The sequence below is a fragment of the Vulpes vulpes genome, chromosome 16, assembly GCF_048418805.1.
Source record: "Vulpes vulpes isolate BD-2025 chromosome 16, VulVul3, whole genome shotgun sequence".
In the NCBI taxonomy this organism is placed as follows: Eukaryota; Metazoa; Chordata; class Mammalia; order Carnivora; family Canidae; genus Vulpes; species Vulpes vulpes.
The window spans coordinates 70,723,100-70,741,722 of NC_132795.1; the positions used below are offsets into that span (position 1 = coordinate 70,723,100).

General features: G+C 43.5%; 1 protein-coding gene across 5 annotated transcripts in view; it reads right to left on the minus strand.

Annotated features, from left to right (window-relative positions):
- Positions 1-11,075: 11,075 nt before the first annotated feature.
- Positions 11,076-18,623, minus strand: part of NMS (neuromedin S) — a 52,535-nt gene continuing 44,987 nt past the window's right edge. For all 5 annotated transcript variants that reach the window (XM_072741519.1, XM_025992443.2, XM_025992438.2 and 2 more), the window contains 7 exons: positions 18,156-18,179; positions 18,009-18,062; positions 15,900-15,977; positions 13,903-13,938; positions 13,255-13,296; positions 12,149-12,198; positions 11,076-11,232 (listed from right to left, as the gene is read on the minus strand). In XM_072741519.1, the coding sequence (XP_072597620.1) occupies positions 12,160-12,198; positions 13,255-13,296; positions 13,903-13,938; positions 15,900-15,977; positions 18,009-18,062; positions 18,156-18,179 (273 nt within the window). In that variant the 3' untranslated portion in view covers positions 11,076-11,232; positions 12,149-12,159. The remainder of the gene's footprint in view (positions 11,233-12,148; positions 12,199-13,254; positions 13,297-13,902; positions 13,939-15,899; positions 15,978-18,008; positions 18,063-18,155; positions 18,180-18,623) is intronic.

The window sequence follows — 18,623 nt, forward strand, 5'->3', positions numbered from 1 at the left end:
GGGCCAACACTGAACTGCTGAGCCACCCAGGGATTCCCTCAAGTGGGGAATATATAATATAGCCTCAAGTGGCTTTTTATTATATATCTTTAGCTTGATTCCACTATGGATGGAATGGACTCTGTATAATTTCAAATTTTTGAAATTTGTTAAGGTTCATTTTAAGATCCAGAATATGGCCAGTCTTGGTGCATGTTCTCTGGGCACTTAAAAAAGGTGTTTCCAGTCTTGCAATTGGGGAACTCTCTCTTGACTGCCTGCTCCACCCGGATCCTCCTTATGGAGCAGGAGCTGTGTGTACTGACAGTGGGGAGTGGAAAGTGGTCCCATACTAGGCTGCTGCCACTCCTGAGTTTATCCCCACTATGGATCATCTGCAACACAGGTCCAAAGAGGATAAGATCTTAAATTTACTGGTTGCCAAATCTACCCAGAATACATTTTCAGCGCTGGGGAGCTAAAGAAGAAGGGAGCTGTCATTTATCTTCTGAGCCCAGGAAAGTATCTCTTCTGAGACATAGAGCTGTGTTGAAAAGGTGGGTTTTACTCTTCAATAGCTTCCCTTCCAGGATCTTCTTTACATAGTGGAGGTTGTGAGTAAGGAAATAAATGCCATCTAACTGCCACCACTCACTTGCTATAGGCCTTCTACAGCACAGAAATATAGAAAATGAAACCTATTCATGTTGACTGTCTGCTAAAAGCATCGGGAATAGCTATTCCAGCCCATAGAGCTGGGAGAGACATGAACTGCCACGTGGTTGTTGAGCTCATTGGAACAGTTCTTCCATAAGGCAGAGCTGTGGGAAGATAGGCTTGACTACCATGGATCTCTACTCTTTCTGCTAAGTTTCCACAGATTTTGTTCAATTAATGTTTCTCCATTTATTGCAAACCCTTCAATCTCCAGAGATTTTGAACAATTGTCTGTATTAATTTTGACCAGCTTCCTAAGGGTCTTTGTTGGGGAAGGTTGCCTGAACACCTCACATTCCCATTCCAAGAGGTCCTCCTTGGAGTCTTTGGTCCTGCAGTAATAAATAACTAACAACAATGAACAAGAAGGAGGTATAACAAACCAAGACAGCAATCAGTTGGTGGAAAGCAGGGAAGGCATTTCAAGCAGGAAGAACAGAAAGTGCAGGAAGTACAGAAAGTACTAAGGAAGCTCCAGGCAAGAGGAGTGGTTCTCAACTGTGGTCTCTGCACCAGCACCATCAGCATCATCTGGGAACCTGTTAACTATGTGAATTCTTGGGCCCTACTGAATCAGCATATCCACAATCTTGGTTTCAGCAAGCCCACAGGTGTTTCTGAATCACATTAAAGTCTGAGGACCACTGAGTGTGAGTTGTTTTTTTATCAGCCACAATAGCTGGGCTCCTCATGTGTCCAGATTCTAAGTGGTTTTCCTTTATTCTTTTTTTTTAAGAAGTGAGAGATAATAAGCTAATAAGCACTTTTTCTTATTGAATGCTTTAGGGCCTTATTAGAGATAACAGTTCCCTGACACCAGTCGTAGGAAGTTGGTCATGCAACAGCAAGCAGATAGCTCACTCCATTTTTGCTGGGAATAAGTCACCTCTGATTTGAGCCTGAGTTTTATTTGACTCCAATTGTTTTTAATGAACCATCCTGCAGTTACCCTGCACATGGCCACATCCGGCTTGGCAGGGCCTTTGATCCTGAGTGTGCTTGGTGGTCATCACGGCAGAAGGAAATGTGGGTATCTGGCTTTAGCATGATTTTTTAAAGGAATATTTAAATTGGCAAAAGCCAATTAACTGAAAGAGTTAAAACTTATCCAGGCCTAAAAGAATGAAAATGAGCTCAGACTGAAAAAAAGTAAAAACAGCCCTGCTGTTTACCAAGCTGGCAGAACAGATCCAGATAAAGCCAAATGCAAAGTTCACATAAAACCACATTTCTTCTGGCTGTGGTTGTAAAATGCCGTAACAACCCCTGCTTTGAATAGCCACTGCTTTCTTACCAGCAATTCCCCTAGATCTGCTTTACTACACCCATCTTTTACTAGGGATATCCAGATGCTGAGCCATCCTTACCATGGTATCCAACCCCTGGTTAATTCTACTTTCTCCTAATTCTGCCTCAGAAGCTGCAACCATCACAGATATGCTCCCCACTACCTTTAGACTCTCCTAAGAACCTTCAGTAGGAGCCTTGACCTTACAAAGCTCATCCCTCCTATTGAGCAGATTTCACAGCTCCTTTGAAGTGCCTTCTTCACTGCCTCATGTCGATAAATCCAATTTTGTTGGTTTGTCCCTGGAGGTCTTCATGATGGAGCTTTAATAGAAGGAAAATGGTCCCTTGGTCCTGTATTTGGGGGAGGGGGTGGTGGTGATGTTTGTTGTTGTTGGTTGGTTTTATTTGACTTTATTACCAATTTTAGATCCCAGGTTACAGAAAGGAAGCCAGGGGACTGAAATTGTCAATGATGACTTGTCATCACATTTTAGATGAGACCTTACATCTGTCTCCCTTTATCATTAGGTATTTTTCTTGTAATAGCCTCACACAAAGATCTAATATTATCAGCTCTGTGGATAAGGGTATCAAGAAATCCAAGTCTGGAGTGTCAGACAGATGTTTGCAGGGCTTTGAGGCCAATCAGGATGACACAGGACAAGAGGTGGGGAAGGAGACCATGAACAAATTCCAGTATTCCTTGAGGGAAGAGAGAAACGCAGCCAAGATGTCTGTAGATGACAAAATTGAGGAGGGGAGGGCTGACTGAGCTGAGAAGAAATGAGCTGCCAAGAAGTCCTGAGTTTTAGAGGAAGATGGAGGACAACTGGTCTGGAATTCTTTTTTATTTTTTTAATCTTATTTATTTATTTATTTATTTATTTATTTATTATTATTTTTGGTCTGGAATTCTTAAGGTAGTGAAGAGCACCTCCCCTGGAGGCATCCTGGAAAACCTGGTGCTGGACACTGAGCAGTCTCTCCCATCCCACCCCCCGCCCAGGAAGCCTCAGGGAAGAGAAACGAAGTGGAGGTACAGAATTCCGGGAAGAGATTGGATAAAGAGGGCTTTTTATCCTGGTGTAAGGGTCCAAGATCCCAGAGGGAGCAGTGGCCCTGGGAACAGAGCGGCAATGTGAGGATGGCTGGGAGAAAATTCTAGGGCAGTGTGATGCTTGTCTCCTCTTCTGTGAAGTTGTAGCTGCTGGCAGCATGTGCAGTGACCATGTGTGTGGGTAATGAATGGGTCCATTGGGTTGGGCTGTTTTGAGGGACCCTGATGACTGATGCAGTCATGAGCAGCTAACGGTGACTGGCCTGGGCAGGTGCTCAAGGCCTCCGTAGATCAGATACCCTGTCCAAGGTCCTGAGGTTGATGCAGGCAGATGCCAGAGGTGGCTCTGAATCCCTGGGAGTGATCTCAACTGCATTAAACTGCAGTCCCTCCATTTGTATTGTTACAAGCCTTTCCCCTGTTTGGTAACACACCATAAGGTCTCGAAGAAATTCAATTCTTGAGCACTTACTGTGTGTTGAGCTTTTATTAGGAACTCTAGGTATAGATACATTGAGTCAGGATTATGAGTAATGAGTGGTTCAAGGGTGAAGCACAACTTACTAGAGGAGAATGTCAAGGAAAATCTGCCTTGTGTGGGCCAACAGAGTCCCTGTCGAGAACCTTCTCACTAAGCTGGAGAAGCATAGCCCTGCAAATGTTCCTCCCACCCCTAACACAGTAGAAGAGAGTAGATTGGTCCATCCCTAAACAAGCTACTCAGGATCCAGAAGGATTTCTCTTTGTTAGGATTTTATTTATTTATTCATGAGAGACACATAGAGAGAGGCAGAGACATAGGCAGAGGGAGAAGCAGGCTCCCTGCAGGGAGCCCAATGTAAGACTCAACCCTAGGACCCTGGGATCATGACCTGAGCCAAAGGCAGAGGCTCAACTGCTGAGCTACTCAGGCATCCCAGGATCAAGAAGGATTTCAAACAGTTTTTCACTTCAGGTTCCAGTCATGCCTTCTCATCCTTTGAGAGAATATTCACAGGAATGTTGGGGAATAGTCTCCTTACCATCCAGCTTACTTTCTCTCATCAGGTATCTCTTCATCAAACACAGCCTTCACTTTGCTTCTGGGGCAGCTACATACATCCAGCCCTTCTTGTAGCCACTGGGTCACTGACCCTTCCCCTTTACATCCTCTCTCTTTCCTCTATTGGGTGGTCTGGTCTGCAGAATCCCATGTATTCTCCTTGACCTCCAATTTTGGTAGACAATTGTCAAGTTCATCAAATTCCACTCAGATGAGGTGGAGAAGAGAGCACATTGGATCCTGCTGGTAGATGTTCTACCAGCCCATGACAGGCTTTTGTACTATTGACATCCTCCTCCCCATCACATATCACAGCATTAGTACTTTGCTGAAAGAATTGCTTCTTCTTCCTCAACATTGAGTCCTGTGTTAGTCTGTAGTGACCCACCAGGCACCTTTCTTCTCTTCTTCTAAGGCAGCAGGGCTGTAGTGGAACATGGCCACCCAGGTACAGATTACATCCCCCAAGTGTGGCCCTGTTGTTGATTTATCTCCAAGGGAGGGAAGTGGCCTTAACACCTCACCAAGCTGGAGCACAGACTGGTGGCAACTCAGCTCTGACAATGCACAGTATAGTGGGGCAGTGATTTTCGGGCCCTGTATCTCTGAATGGCTCATGGCACAGAGCTGCTCCACAGATCTGGGTCATCCACATTGGGACTGTTAGCTGGGAAGAAACCTTACTTGTTCTTTAAATCACAATATTGTTGGGTCTTTCACTCTAAGTAATATAAGTCTCAATACCCAAAGATCTCTTTGTTTTCTAGTTCAGTGGGAGTGGTCCTTATCCCCTGATTTTAAAAAAAAAAAAGTAAATTTTACAGGGCTATCCATTGCTTAAGCACCAATCAAGCATCAAATCTACTCTCCTGGGACTTTTCTTCCCACAAATGTTCCTCACACTTCTTCCACTGCTTGATGTCAATGGTGAGTTTTCCCTGGGAACTGGTAACAAGTGGTAATGCTTCCCTTTGACCACCTCTCTTTCTGGGTCTGCAGCCATATAGTCTGCTGCCGACTGCCCAGTGCTCCAGCATCCCTGTAGCTGCGTTGCATGGAAAGCCTCTTCTTCTGGGCTCTGCTTTATTACAGCAATTTCATAAGTTCCATTTTGCCAATGTCTGGAAGACAAAGACTAAGAACATAAATAATGTAAGTCCTATTACCTTCTCCTTCAAGGTTTCTATTGATTGTGACTTAATCTCTTGAGGCAAATTGATGGCTTTAATATTAAACTGAAATGCCAAGAGTCAGCAAAGAGATCAGAGAATTGAACAAAAAATAAAATTGTCCAGAAGTGGAATTTTTCCAACTCTCTGAAGGGATTTGTTTGGACCAGGCACATCTGTTTCTTACAGGGACTGAGATACACAAGAAAAATACTTTAAAAAGCCAGAGTGTCTAAACATCTTGAATTAGGAAAGAACTTGAGAGCCCAAGCAGAGGTAGGGAGGTCCCTGCTCAACCTCACCCAGTTCATCCAGATCCCTCCCTCAGCCCCTAATCAGACATGGCCCTGGAATTACTTGGCTGCAGTGAACTCTTGCTTCACTCCATTCTTGCACTAGGCACATCATCTCTACCTAGCAAGTCAAGGGCTGAGGTAGCAGTGATTATAGCTTGTAACTTCATGTACAACTCAACACTCTAACCTAAAGCCATCCACTCCTGCACCCAGCCAAGGGCTAATGCTGGGGGACAGAGAGGCAATGGTGAGTCAGCCAGCAACGGTGAGTCATGAGCTATAGATATTGAAGCCAGTTACACCTGGGTTTGAATTCTGATTCTGCCATTTAATGAAAGATCTTGGGCAAGTATTTAATATCTGAGTATCAGTTTTCTCATGCCTTAAAGATAATGCTTTTACTATAGCAGAAACTAACCAGCTGTTTGCCAAATCTGCCACTCCTTCTTCTAGGCCACTAAGCTAGGTTACATTTCCAGTCTCCTTTCCAGTCAGGCATGATCATATGACAGAGTTCTACTAAAAGGAGTGGTCTGGTCCATAAAAATCCTCCCTCCTGAGAGCCTCTTATCTTTCCCCATCCACCCACTGAATAGGCCTGGAGACCCTTCCGCTCATTCTAGACAGCACCTATCATGGGAGAGAAACCTGAAGAGTCCAATAATAAGGAACATTTGCAGTGCACTATCTAAGAGTTGTAAATGAAATTCTACTGGATTAAGCCAGCAAGAATATAAGATTTTTCTGAGGCAGTAACTAGCATTTCACTAATACACTACTTTTTAGGACTGTGAAGATTAATGTAAAATATCCACCATAAAGCCCAAAAGAGTACAGATTCAGGAAATGTAACTAACTCAGGTCTCCATAAATGGAAACTCATTGCACAGTACCTATGATATAACATTGGTATGTAGATATGTGTTTGTAAATTGTGTGTGCACCACACTTACTGAGACCTTACATTCATTCTTATGCTTAATCATAACACTATTATATAGTAGATTCTATTATTTGTCCCACTTTACAGATGAATAAACTAAGGCTTTGAGAAGTTAAATAAATTATCCAAGATTGTAAGAAGACATTACACAGGGAATAGCCAATGACAGAGCTGAGCCCTTAACTGAGTTCAGTTATAATATATATTTTTTTAATTCAGAAAGGAGAAATCTATAGGATACGCAAAGGCTAATCACTAATTTAATGTAGGAGAGAGAGAGAGGTTTTAGAGCCCAGTCAGGGTGACTTCCCTGGCATCAGGCCTCAGACAATCTCCTTTACTCATGCTGTAATAACAATGAAAATAACAAATACCAATAGAATTCCTATAAGATATCAAGCACTGTTCTAAATTCTTTACAAGTATTAACTCATTTAATACTCAGAACAACAACAACAACAACAACAACAAAAAACTCAGAACAACCATACAGGATAGGTTCTATTATTGTGATCACATTAATGTAAGGAAACAGGCACAGAATGGTGAGATAATGGGCCAAGATTACACAAAAAGTGAGAGGCAAAAGTGGAATTTGAACCCAGGCAGTCTGGCTGTCAGGCCATACACACCACCCATATAACTCAACTATGGCTTGTCATAGTACCTCAACATGAGCCATAGCCTGATCTCCCAGTTGCTTGAAATCTCACTTCACCCTAGTTTCAGCAAGTGATATCTAGCTTAACAGGAAGGTCATACATGTGTGTGGGGGCTGGGATGCCAAAGCAGGAAGATACCATCCTGCTACTTGTGGTCCCTTGAACATGTCCTGAATCTTCTCACTTTCCCATCTTTATTTGTTATTCTTTCTATCAGGGATGCTCTTTTCCATTGCCATCTATAAAAATCCTACAGATGCTTCAAGAACCAATTCAAGAACCACCTCTCTCTTTGATTTTCCTGGACCCAAACAATCCCTTCCTTCTCTGTGCTTCCACATAAATTCATTTACTGATTATTACCTTTTACAATATTAATACCTAACATAAAGATTACCAATGCAATAGAAGCCCACTGTGGCCCTCCTGGTTTGTGCCAGTCTTCCTACCCTCAGGAATCACTGGTCTTCTAAATTTGGTATTTGTTCTCACCATAGTATTCAACTTACATAAATGTTGTCTTGTTATAAAAAGCATCTTGCTTATTTCACTCATCATCATGATTTTAAGACTCTTCTAACTTTATGCAAGTGATTCATTCATTTTTGTTGCTATCTAAATGTCATCTATATGAATATTATAATTTTTATTTTTTCTCCTGTTAATGGACATCTGGGTTCTTTCCAACTCTTTTGCTTTAAGAAACCACATGAACACTCATATCTGTGTCCTCTCGGACTTTGAAGACTTTCTCTGGTAAGTGGGTATCAGGGAAGATAATGTGGCAGTTAAGAATTAAAAGGTCAAGATCTGATTAAGGTGTAAACGCAGAAAGATCAAATAAGCCTTGGGGGCTAGTGTATTTCTTATATGAGTTGCTGAAGGTTTCAGAAGGGCAGCTTTGAAACTGAAAAACTGGGCAGCAGTCTTTGTCATCCTTTAAGGACCAGGGGACAAAAACTGGAGTCTTGAGTGTACAATGGGGGAGCTCATGAAAAACTCTCAGCTATTTCATTAGGGCCCCAAAGAACTAAGAGGTAGGGTGAATAATAAGCAAAAATTGAGATAAATAACAAACAGTGAAATAGACATCAAGGGAATCTAAGTAATTTACTCATCAGAAAGACCCTAAAAATATCTATACTTACTATGTTAAAGGAGAAAAATGGTAAGATTGAGAATTTCATTAGAAAGCTAGAAAATAATGAAATTAGCAAATAGAAATTCTGGAGGTGAAAAACATAATAACCAAAATTAGGAACTCAGCTGGTCATTTTAATAACATAAGAGACACAGCTGAATAGAGATTTAGCAAACTGGAAGGTGGTAGTCAGAAGAAAACATCCATAATGCATACCAGACAGACAAAATAATATGGGAGATATATAGATTGCAGTGGAAAGAAGTAATGTAAATGTGATTGGAGAAAAAAGAGTAAGGAAGTGTGTGTCAATATCAGTGTTTAAAGAGTATCTTTGAAAGAGAATAGAAAGGCACTAGACAAAGAGGAGAGGCCACATGAGGACAGAGGTAGAGAATTGAGTGATGCTGTACAACCAGGAGAAATATCTGGAGCCAACCAGAGGAGAGAAGAGGTGGGGAAGGATTCTCCACTAAGGTCTTCAGAGGGAGCATGGCCCTAATGATACCATTATTCTGGACTTTGGCCTCCAGAACTATAAGAGAATACATTTATTTTAAATATTTTATTTATTTATTTATTTATTTATTTATTTATTTATTTATTTATTTATTATTTATGAGAGAGAGAGAGCACCAGTAGGAGGGATGGGCAGAGGGGAGATGAAGAAGCAGGCTCCCCAATGAGCAGGGAGACTGATGTAGGGCTTGATCCCAGGACCCAAGATCATGACCTGAGCTGAAGGCAGATGCTTAACCTACTGAGCCACCCAAGCACCCCAAGAATACATTTCTGTTGCTTGAAGTCAATAAGCTTGAGAAAATTTGTTACGGCGATCCTAGAAAACTGATACGAGATAATAAAGTTAGGGTGAAAAAAGCAATTAGGCTTTAATTGAAAGATGTGAGTTCTGTTCTGGACATGCTTGCCAGTAGCCTTGTGGCCATGAGAAAGTCACTTGGCTTCTGTGGGCTGCTTTCCTCTGAAGCCCACAAGAAGGTGGGGGTGAATGATCAGCAAGGCCTCTGCCCCCTTTAAGGTTCTGAGAGTTTCTTTCAAGTTCTGTTCTGCTAGCCTCAGACCTCTGACCTTCCTGAGGCCCCCAGCGGCCTGGGCAATGGCCTGAGGCATGGCCTCTTCCTATAAAGTGACCACGAGGGTTATGAAGGCAGGCAGCCTCCCTCTAGAGACCAACATTGGGCCTAGGACTCGGACTTATTTGATGTGACACCTGGTTAGAGTGATAATGTAAGGCTCCTTCTCATAGGACACCAGGCTAAAAATAGCCCAGCACTGTACGTAGGGAGAACCAGGTGTCACAGTGTGGAAGCTGAAGCTGTAAATCATAGTCTGCTTTCCTCTCTGAATTTATTGGCACTGGTGGCGCATCACTGGTCATTGCTGTATGGGAAAGGAGTGAGGTGATGTCTGAGATTTCAGAGTCTGTCTCTACCTCCCCATCATCAGAGACTGGCTTGGCAAAGGAAGAGCTTTTAGCTCAAATAGTGTTCCTTAGAAGCAGTGGCCCTCTTTGCCCACCCCTCACTCTCATAACCATTGTCCTGCAGACTGGCCTGCTGCAGGTCCACGCCAAGTGTATGATCCTCCATTAGAGTGGAAATGATAATCACTGGTTTAACGAAGAGGATTCCAGGACTTTGGGGTGGAAACAGTCATCCTTGGTCACTTCAAAATGTTGAGACTGTTCCTACAGACTTGTACTGGAACATTGTTCATGAACACTGTGCTCTGCCCACCCTGTCACAGAGCTGTGAGGTCAAGTCCACACTCCCTGTGCTCCCAGGACCTGGGATATACACCAGGAGGCCAAACCTGCCCTGTTTCCTACCTACTGCAGGGTCTCAGACCAGTGCCTTGATCCCTCTGCAGCCTGTGCTCAGCAAAATGTCATGTGGAGTCAGGTTTGCTTGACTTATCTCTGTGTGGTAAGATCTACTGAGGGGTCTTAAAATATCTTATTTGAGAGAATAGGCTTGAGACTTATTACAAGAGCTTATAAATGCTAAAAATAAAAACTAATCCTAAAATGTGACATCTACATTATATTTTAAAAGGAGGACTTTTAAATTTCATGAGAAGCTTAAAAGGAGAGTGTTTCAATGCAGCTTAGATTCGCTGCATGTATCACTAGGGTCCCTCCTTGTGTCACTGCCCATCTTCTGCATCATCTACTCCTTTGAATGATCTTGGGAGGTCTGGAAGTCAAATACTGTTTACAGAGGAGGAGCCTGAGAAAGTAAAATGCCTAAGCCTCATGGTTTCCTGAGAAGTCTGGAATTGTTATATGTTAACTTAGTGCTGTAACCTCAAGTCCCTGGTCAGCAAGATAGAAGAAGCTGTCTAGGGCAAGTCGTTCTGGTACTATTTGTGTCATGAGAATCATCTTTGAGGTGTAATTAGAGCCAACACCTATTGCATGCTCTCTAGGTACCACCATGCTAAGCCTTTACGTAGGTGGTCTCTGCAGTCCTCACAAAAATTGTGTGAAGGTACTATTATTACCAATCCCATTTTACTGTGGAGGAGAATAAGGCACAGGGATGGGAAGTGACCAGCCCACAGTGCCCCAGCTAAAAGATGAGCCAGAACAGGAAGACAGTCTATCCCTAGCCCCAAGCTCTCAATTCTTGATAATAACAAGATATTTGGGGTATGCTTAAACAATCCCAAACACAGAACATTAAAAAAAAATAGAGAGTATTATTTTTAAAATACATCTAATCCCTCCGCTAAAGCTTCCCAATAAGAAATGAAAATATTGTGTCCATGCTCCTTTATTTTTTATACAATTGCATATTCTAGTGAGTATAGAGCAAGAGAATTATCTTTTATTGTTCACAGAAAGAAAGTTGACATTTGTTCAAGATAATTGCTCGATTTCTTTATCTGATCCAGTTTCTCTTTGCCACAGAACTCTGAAAAAGAGAAGAAAAATGCACTGCTTGGATCAAATCATTACCAGAATCAAGACGAGGCCTATGGGCATGTTATTGTACAGCATATTTTTAAATTACTCCTCAATTTGATAAGTCACAAATGCCCCCAAATCGGTACTTATTCATTTTTGCAGCATCTAATTAGACCATTCGGTCTGTGTCAGTGCTGTGGCCTCAGGGAACCTCTTCCTCTCCTTTCACCTGGGGAGTCCTGTTTCACAGCATCTGGACAGCTTTCTCAGGCACCCTTGGCCTGCCCAGGCCCTGGCAGGTCAGATCAGGCTCCAGGAGGGAGGCTGGGACACCTCCAAAGGACAGCCACCTCAATGACCCCAGGACCACACCATCATGAGAGACAGAGGAGGCCCAGAGCTGCCCTCGTACGTGGACTTCACTTCCATGGGCCCGAAGACCAAGGAATCTCCTGAGATTTAAACTCTGGGTCTCAGCTCACTGTTGAATGGAGGGAGTAGCCTTGCCTGGCTACGTCTGCTGTACTCAGAGATGTTCCCACTATAAGGTACCCCCCTTCCCCTGCCAAGCCTGCTAGGGCGGCTTCACCTTCCTTCGAAGGGTCAGGTGAGAAGTCCCGAGGATCAGCTGGGCCACATGTGGCCCTCACTGCCTCGCAGGTCCTGCTAGAGACAACATACCTGCAAAGGGCCAGCACGGAGGCGAAGGCTGCCTTGTGTGCTTGGGACAGCCTGTTTCTACCAGGCTGCAGTGGGGTCTCTGTGGTGTGGAGAGTAGGGAAGGGAGGGAGGGGGTGGAGGACCCTCAGAGGTTCTACGTGGCTCCCCTCTTTTTTGAACTGCCACCCCTCTGGCTGCCTCTCACCACCCCCCAAGTCAGACACAACATTTACTTGGAGGAGAACAGTAGCAATGGGGCTGACCTTGGACTTCCCTACAGGGTGTTATCTTCAGTGTTTCTTCCATTCCTTGGCTGGGGGAGAAAAAAAAAAAAGGAGCAGCTTACAGATACTGAGACAAAACTGCCTAGAACCTGTTTCCAGGCCTTGGATCCTTCCTCAACTGACCCTAAGACTTCGTTTTCCTAACTGAAATGTCAGCAGCCTCCCTGGGAGTTCACCTGGTCAGCCCTAGCCCAGGGCTACCAGGCCAGTGCTCCAGGACCCTTGCTGCTCCTACAGCCCTGACACTGTCCTCTACCCCACTGCTCCCCCACTCCAGGCTCTATTTATGTAGCAGAATGGTCTTCAAACCATTTATCACAGGACTTCTCACCCTAAAGACATTGTGGAGACCCATTGTTCCTCAAAGTACCTTCTAGAGAATGACCACCAATAGGTCATACAGGGCCTCTATGGTCAAACAAGTTGGGAACTATATAAGAAAGCTGAGAAAAACAGGTTGTTTCCTGCAGGGCATGCTGATATGTGCTGTAAACTTTTGAGAGTGTTGGGTGCAGTGTTTTCCCATCTTGTCTGATCTTTGCAGAGTAACCTCTTGGCACCAGTGACCCACAGAGTACAGTTTGAGGGGCATGAATCTGTCTGATTCAGAGTCCGATTTTTTTGATGCAAACACTTGAGGATCTAGGGGAAGAAGCAGAGCTAGTGAGTGGCAGACCACAAACTAAGACAGTTTCTGACTCTGTGACCTTCGCAAGGGGCTCTGGGACCCCAGGGAAGGAGAGAACAGTGCCTATGCTATTTGGGAGCACGGAACCCGGACACAGGGACACAGACCCCAATTCTGGTTGGCTCCCATGTCTGTCCATCAGCAGCACTCCCACCTCCTACCCATGCTCCCGGAGCCCTGGTTCTCTCAGCCTATGTCTTTCTGTACCTTTTCTTTTCTAAACATCAAGTTTATAGGAGGAGACTTTGAAGGTCTCTCCTAAGGAAAGGGTGAGAGAGTCCCCATAATTATTCACTAGCTTGCCATAGGGTGCTGGGCTGTGCTCATTCTGCAGGAATCCATAATTGGGTGGCAGGAGGGAGTCCGAGTTAAAAACAGAGAAAAAGAAATGCTATACCCTGAAAAGGAAAAATGGTCGTCCCCAGGTGGCAGTGTGATCCTGCAACATAAAAACACAAACCATTACGCAACCACTTTGTGCCTAAGGTCTTCTGAAAATGTCTATGACAACAGTTTTCAAAGTGTGGTCCCCAGACCAAAAGCATCAATGACACCTGAAACTTTGTTAGAAATGGAAATCCTCAGGTCTCTACCAGCTATCTGGAGCTGGGGCCCAGCCATCTGAATTTTAACCAAGTCCCCAGGTATCTATGATTCATGGTCAACATGGAGAAGAACTGGTATATGGATGGGGTTGTGCCACTTGCAGTTTACCTCTCCCCAAGTTTGTACAACTGGCATGCAGGCCCCTGAGCCACATAAAGCAAATCCTCAGGAACAGATGGTTCCAGGTGACTCATCTACAAGACTGGAGATGAAATATAGTCAGCCAGCAGCATTGCCCCATGATTCCTTTCTGCCTCGGAACAAGCTCAGAAAAACCTGAAATTAAACTCTCGGCCTCCGATTTTCAGGGGCAATATTGTGGGACCAGTTCTTTCCAGAAGTGATCTAGAGGGGCTACAAGATTGCCCAGCTCCAAGCACTTCCTAGGCTTCTCCTACAGATCTTCAGGAGGTGTGGGTTCTCGAAAGGGCTTATACACCTTCTTGGTGAAATCCACTGCAGCAGTCCTCGAATCCTGTGAGAGAATGAGGTGCAGGTTATTTAACAGGAACCACACCCCCCAGGGTTGCAGTCATTAGGCTGTGACCCTGTACCTCCTTGGCTCTGTTGTGCCCAAGATTGAGAATCCGAGAAACCACAAAGGAGTCGACACCGATGCAAGTACATGAGGGGTTATTTACAAGCTTGAGCTTGGGTCCAAGTATACTCCACACAGAAGAGCAGGGGCTTGGACCCCCAAGTGGGTTACAGCTCGGTTTTTTATGGGCTGGTCTAGGGGATTTTCAGAAGAGGTAGAGGAATTTTTTTTCTCATTCCAATATGGGGGAAAGGGTGGGGGGCTTTCTTAAGATCTGATATGGGATTCCCTGTCAAGGACATTCTGCAGTTTTTCCTATAAAGTTCAGCTCTTATTCACAGGGGCCTAAGATGGCTGTACTTGTGCTAATGCTAAACTTGAGGTGGAATGGCCTTACTTTTTTCAGCCTCCACAGCTCCATCCTCAGGTAGCCAGAAATCGGGAGCAAAAAAGTAGTTCAGGGGAAGGGCTAACCACGTAGCCGATTATAATCTCCTGTTCAGGAAGGCAGCCGTGTTTTCTTGATTGAGGTACCATTTATGTCCAAGACAAGGTTAAATCGGCTTGTTCTTCCCAACAGTATCACCTTGAAATTGACCCCCATCCAAGGATAAGCCATGGCAGCTTCTCCAGCTTGTCTTTGCTTATGAGTCTAGCATAACAACAGATCGGACTCAATCCGGAAGGCTGTGCAGTGAATCAGACAAGACAAACTGCTGTCTACACTTACGACGACCCACCTGCTTTCTAGGAACTGAGCAGCTTCCTGAGGGGTCTTGGGATTTTTCAGAGCTAAAACCAGGAAAGTCCGGGGCAAACTGGGATGAGTTTCAGTATTCAAAAGGAATATTCTTTTTATTTTATTTTTTTATTTTGGCTACCATGTAATTGTGGAGGCTGAGAGAATTTAAGGCCATTCCACCCTCAAGTTTAGCATTAGCACAAGTACAGCCATCTTAGGGCCCTGGGAATAAGAGCTGAACTTTACAGGAAAAACTGCAGAATGAAAAAAAAAAAAAAAAGAAAGAAAAAAAAAAAAAAGAAAAACTGCAGAATGTCCTCGGCAGGGAATCCCATATCAGAAAGACAACAAGAGCCCATGCCCATGGTAGAAAGTCCCATATTAGAATGAGAACAGAGCTCAATGCCCTTGAAAGCCCCATATCAGAATAGTAAACAGAACTTGAGAAATTCCTCCACCTCTTCTGAAAATCCCCTAGACCAGCCCATTAAAAAACCCAGCTGTAACCCACTTCAGGGTCCAAGTCCCTGCTCCTCTGTGTCAGGTATACTTGGACCCAAACTCCAGCTTGCAAATAAACCCTCGTGCGCTTGCACCGGTGTCGGCTCCTTGGTGGTTTCTCGGATTCGCAATCTTGGGCACAACATTATTCTTTTATTTTGGCTACCATGTAATAAAACTTCAATTAGGATTTTGAACAACTATACCTATTACTGAAGCTGGTAATTTCAAAGCTTCAAACCAAACCAAACCAACCAACCAACCAACCAAACAAACAAAAAAAGCTATTTTTAAAGAAATAAAGTTCTGAGATAGGACAAAAGGCCAGGCGGAGCCACAAGGGGAAGCCCAGGGGGTCACCAAGGCCAATGTCCATCGGAAGAGGAAGGGTCAGGGAAAGTGGCAGGAAACTGGGAAGATGAGAGTGGAAGAGAAGAGGCCATCTCTGCCCTAAGGGGGCTCCCCGGGCCCTGCAGCCATTCTGTGGGGTTCAGGGTAGGGGACTGTGGCATAAGGTAAGGCCTGCTCTCCTTCCCAAGGTGGAGGCTGAGATTCAAAGAGAGCCTGCAAGTCAGCCCTCCCTTTCCCGCTCCCCTGCTCCCTGCCCCCCAGAGACCACCCGCAGTCACCGCAGTTAAGGGAGGAGAACACTTACCAGCGGTTGCAGAAATCTTCTCATCCTGCGGTTGGCGAGCTGCGCGGCCAGGCGCATCAAGGGGTGCACAGGAGGGAACTGCAACAGATGGGGGGGGGGGGTTGGAGGCTGGCCTCGCCAGGACGCAGCCCAGGCTACCTGTCCTCTCCCGCCCTCCCTTACAGATGGGTTTAGTACCCCGGATAAAATTCACATCCACACCTAGGCTTGAAATTTTGTGTTTTCAATAAAGAACTGCTTGCCCTTACAGCAGGTTAAAATTTCCTACACAACACTTACAAATATTCCCTTAGGGTAAATCAGACTTTTATGTGCACTGTCCCAAAGAAGCAAGGAGTGCACTGTCCCAAAGAAGCAAGCCCACGCAGATCCTTTTGCGCCCCAAGTGTGCTCTCCTAGTCTTGGGGGGGGGGTGGAAGGACAGCACCTTAATCCCCCCTTCCTAGTGTATTTGATATTCCTGCAAGTGCTAACACCTGAAAATTTGATATTCCCCCAAGTGCTAACACCTGAAAATCAGCACAACCGGCCCCTCCCCCAGAAGACCAGCTAGACGGACCAGTTCCAGGGGAAGTCAAGGGACTTAAAGTATACAGAAACAGAAGATACTCCCCGTGTTTTTTTTTTTTTTTTTTTGCTTTTTGATTTCTGTTTGCTTTCCCCACCCCCCCTTTTTCCCTTTCTTTCTTTTTCTTTCTCTTTTTCTTCTTTTTTTTCTTTTTTTCTTCCTTTTTTCTTTTTTCTTTTTCTCTTTTCTTCTTTCTCTTCTCTCTTTTTCTCATTTTCCCAATACAACTTGTTTTTGGCCACTCTGCACTGAGCAAAAGGACTAGAAGGAAAACCTCACCTCAAAAGAAAGAATCAGAAACAGTCCTCTCTCCCACAGAGTTACAAAATCTGGATTACAATTCAATGTCAGAAAGCCAATTCAGAAGCACTATTATACAGCTACTGGTGGCTCTAGAAAAAAGCATAAAGGACTCAAGAGACTTCATGACTGCAGAATTTGGATCTAATCAGGCAGAAATCAAAAATCAATTGAATGAGATGCAATCCAAACTAGAAGTCCTAACGATGAGGGTTAATAAGGTGGAAGAACAAGTGAGTGACATAGAAGACAAGTTGATGCCAAAAAGGGAAACTGAGGAAAAAAGAGACAAACAATTAAAAGCCCCTTGCCTTCCTGATACTATCAATCCCTATCCTCACCTGATCCTCATTCCTAAATCTATGCTACTGATGAGTCTTTACCTCTTAGGGAAAAAAACACTTCACTATTTTTTCTTTAAAAGGATGTTCTTGAAGACTTGAAAAGCCTTGATTATATAAATGACTTACTAATGGTAGAATTTCAGTTACTGTAACAGAGCCACTGAATTAAAAATTTTATACTCTGACCTTCCTAATATTCCTCCAATCATACCCTGCAGAAATTCACTTATACAACCTGCTTCTGAGGGTATTTCAAGTTTAAAATAACAAAGTTAGGGGTGATGCATGTTATCTCCTTAGCACATATACATAGTGATGGTTATAGAAGGTGCTCCTCTATGGATCACTACTAAGGACACAGCACTTTATGTTTCACAAAACCCTTCTTAAAATAAAAAAGGAGGGATGCCTGGGTGGCTCAGTGGTTAAACATCTGCCTTCAGCTCAGAGTGTGATCCTGGGTCTAGGGAGGAGCCTGCTTCTCCCTCTGCCTGTGTCTCTGACTCTCTCTCTGTGTTTCTCATGAATAAATAAAATCTTTTAAAAATTAAATTTAATTTAAAAAGATAGTATAATAAATGTAAATTGAGCTCAGTTTTATCAGGTCTTTTTCAAACATCGGTTAAAGGGCATAATAAAAAACTCTCCTCACTTATTTTTTCCTTTTCTATAATATACTATCTAACCTTTTCGATCTCTCAGCCTCCCACCAGCCATAGCCCAGACAGGGAAAGAAGAATCTCTGAAGCTCCAGGAAAAAGCCCTTAGAAAGCTAATACACAGACAACGTCTGCAAGCCCCGTGCTTTTCTACTTATCTACACATACTAATTTGGATAAGATAAAAGGCAAGCAGAGAGTCACTTTTACAGAAAGATGAGAATGGTAAAGTACTGACCCCACTTTTAACTGGATGTGTCGGCTCCTGAGTTCTGGAGTAGTGAAATAAAAACTGAATAATAAAAAAAGTTTATTTTAGTACAAGTGTCACTTGCTATAAACATGAAAGTTGCATGCCTGTGTTACCACGCTAGGCAGTACTCACCCTTTTGTATATGTCTTGATTATCCTAGAAAGAGAATTGTGAGGGTAAGATACATGGAATTTAATTGGAGCAGGCAACTATAGTTGATGAAGGGTCTTACAAAAAAAAAAAAAACAAGTTCCCAGTAATACATAATTATTTTAAGGTTGACTCTCGTTTCACCTTTCCAATCTTAGGGAGAAAAACATATTCTGTAGTACATAGAAGCAATACCCTAATCCATTCCGAGATAACCATCTAAGACTTGGAATAAAATTAATGATTGCAATTTTTAATTTGTTGCTGAATATACTCTAGAATTCAGTTTTTTAGAGTTGATTCAAATTGACCAAACTCGTTTTCCCCCAAAAGCTTTCTACATAAATCTCCACTCTTTTTGCAGAAAGTCCAACTTTTCATTTCTAAATCCTTGCATGAATGACAGGCTTAGTTGTATACTAAGCATATTCTACTCCGATATCTTGCTGT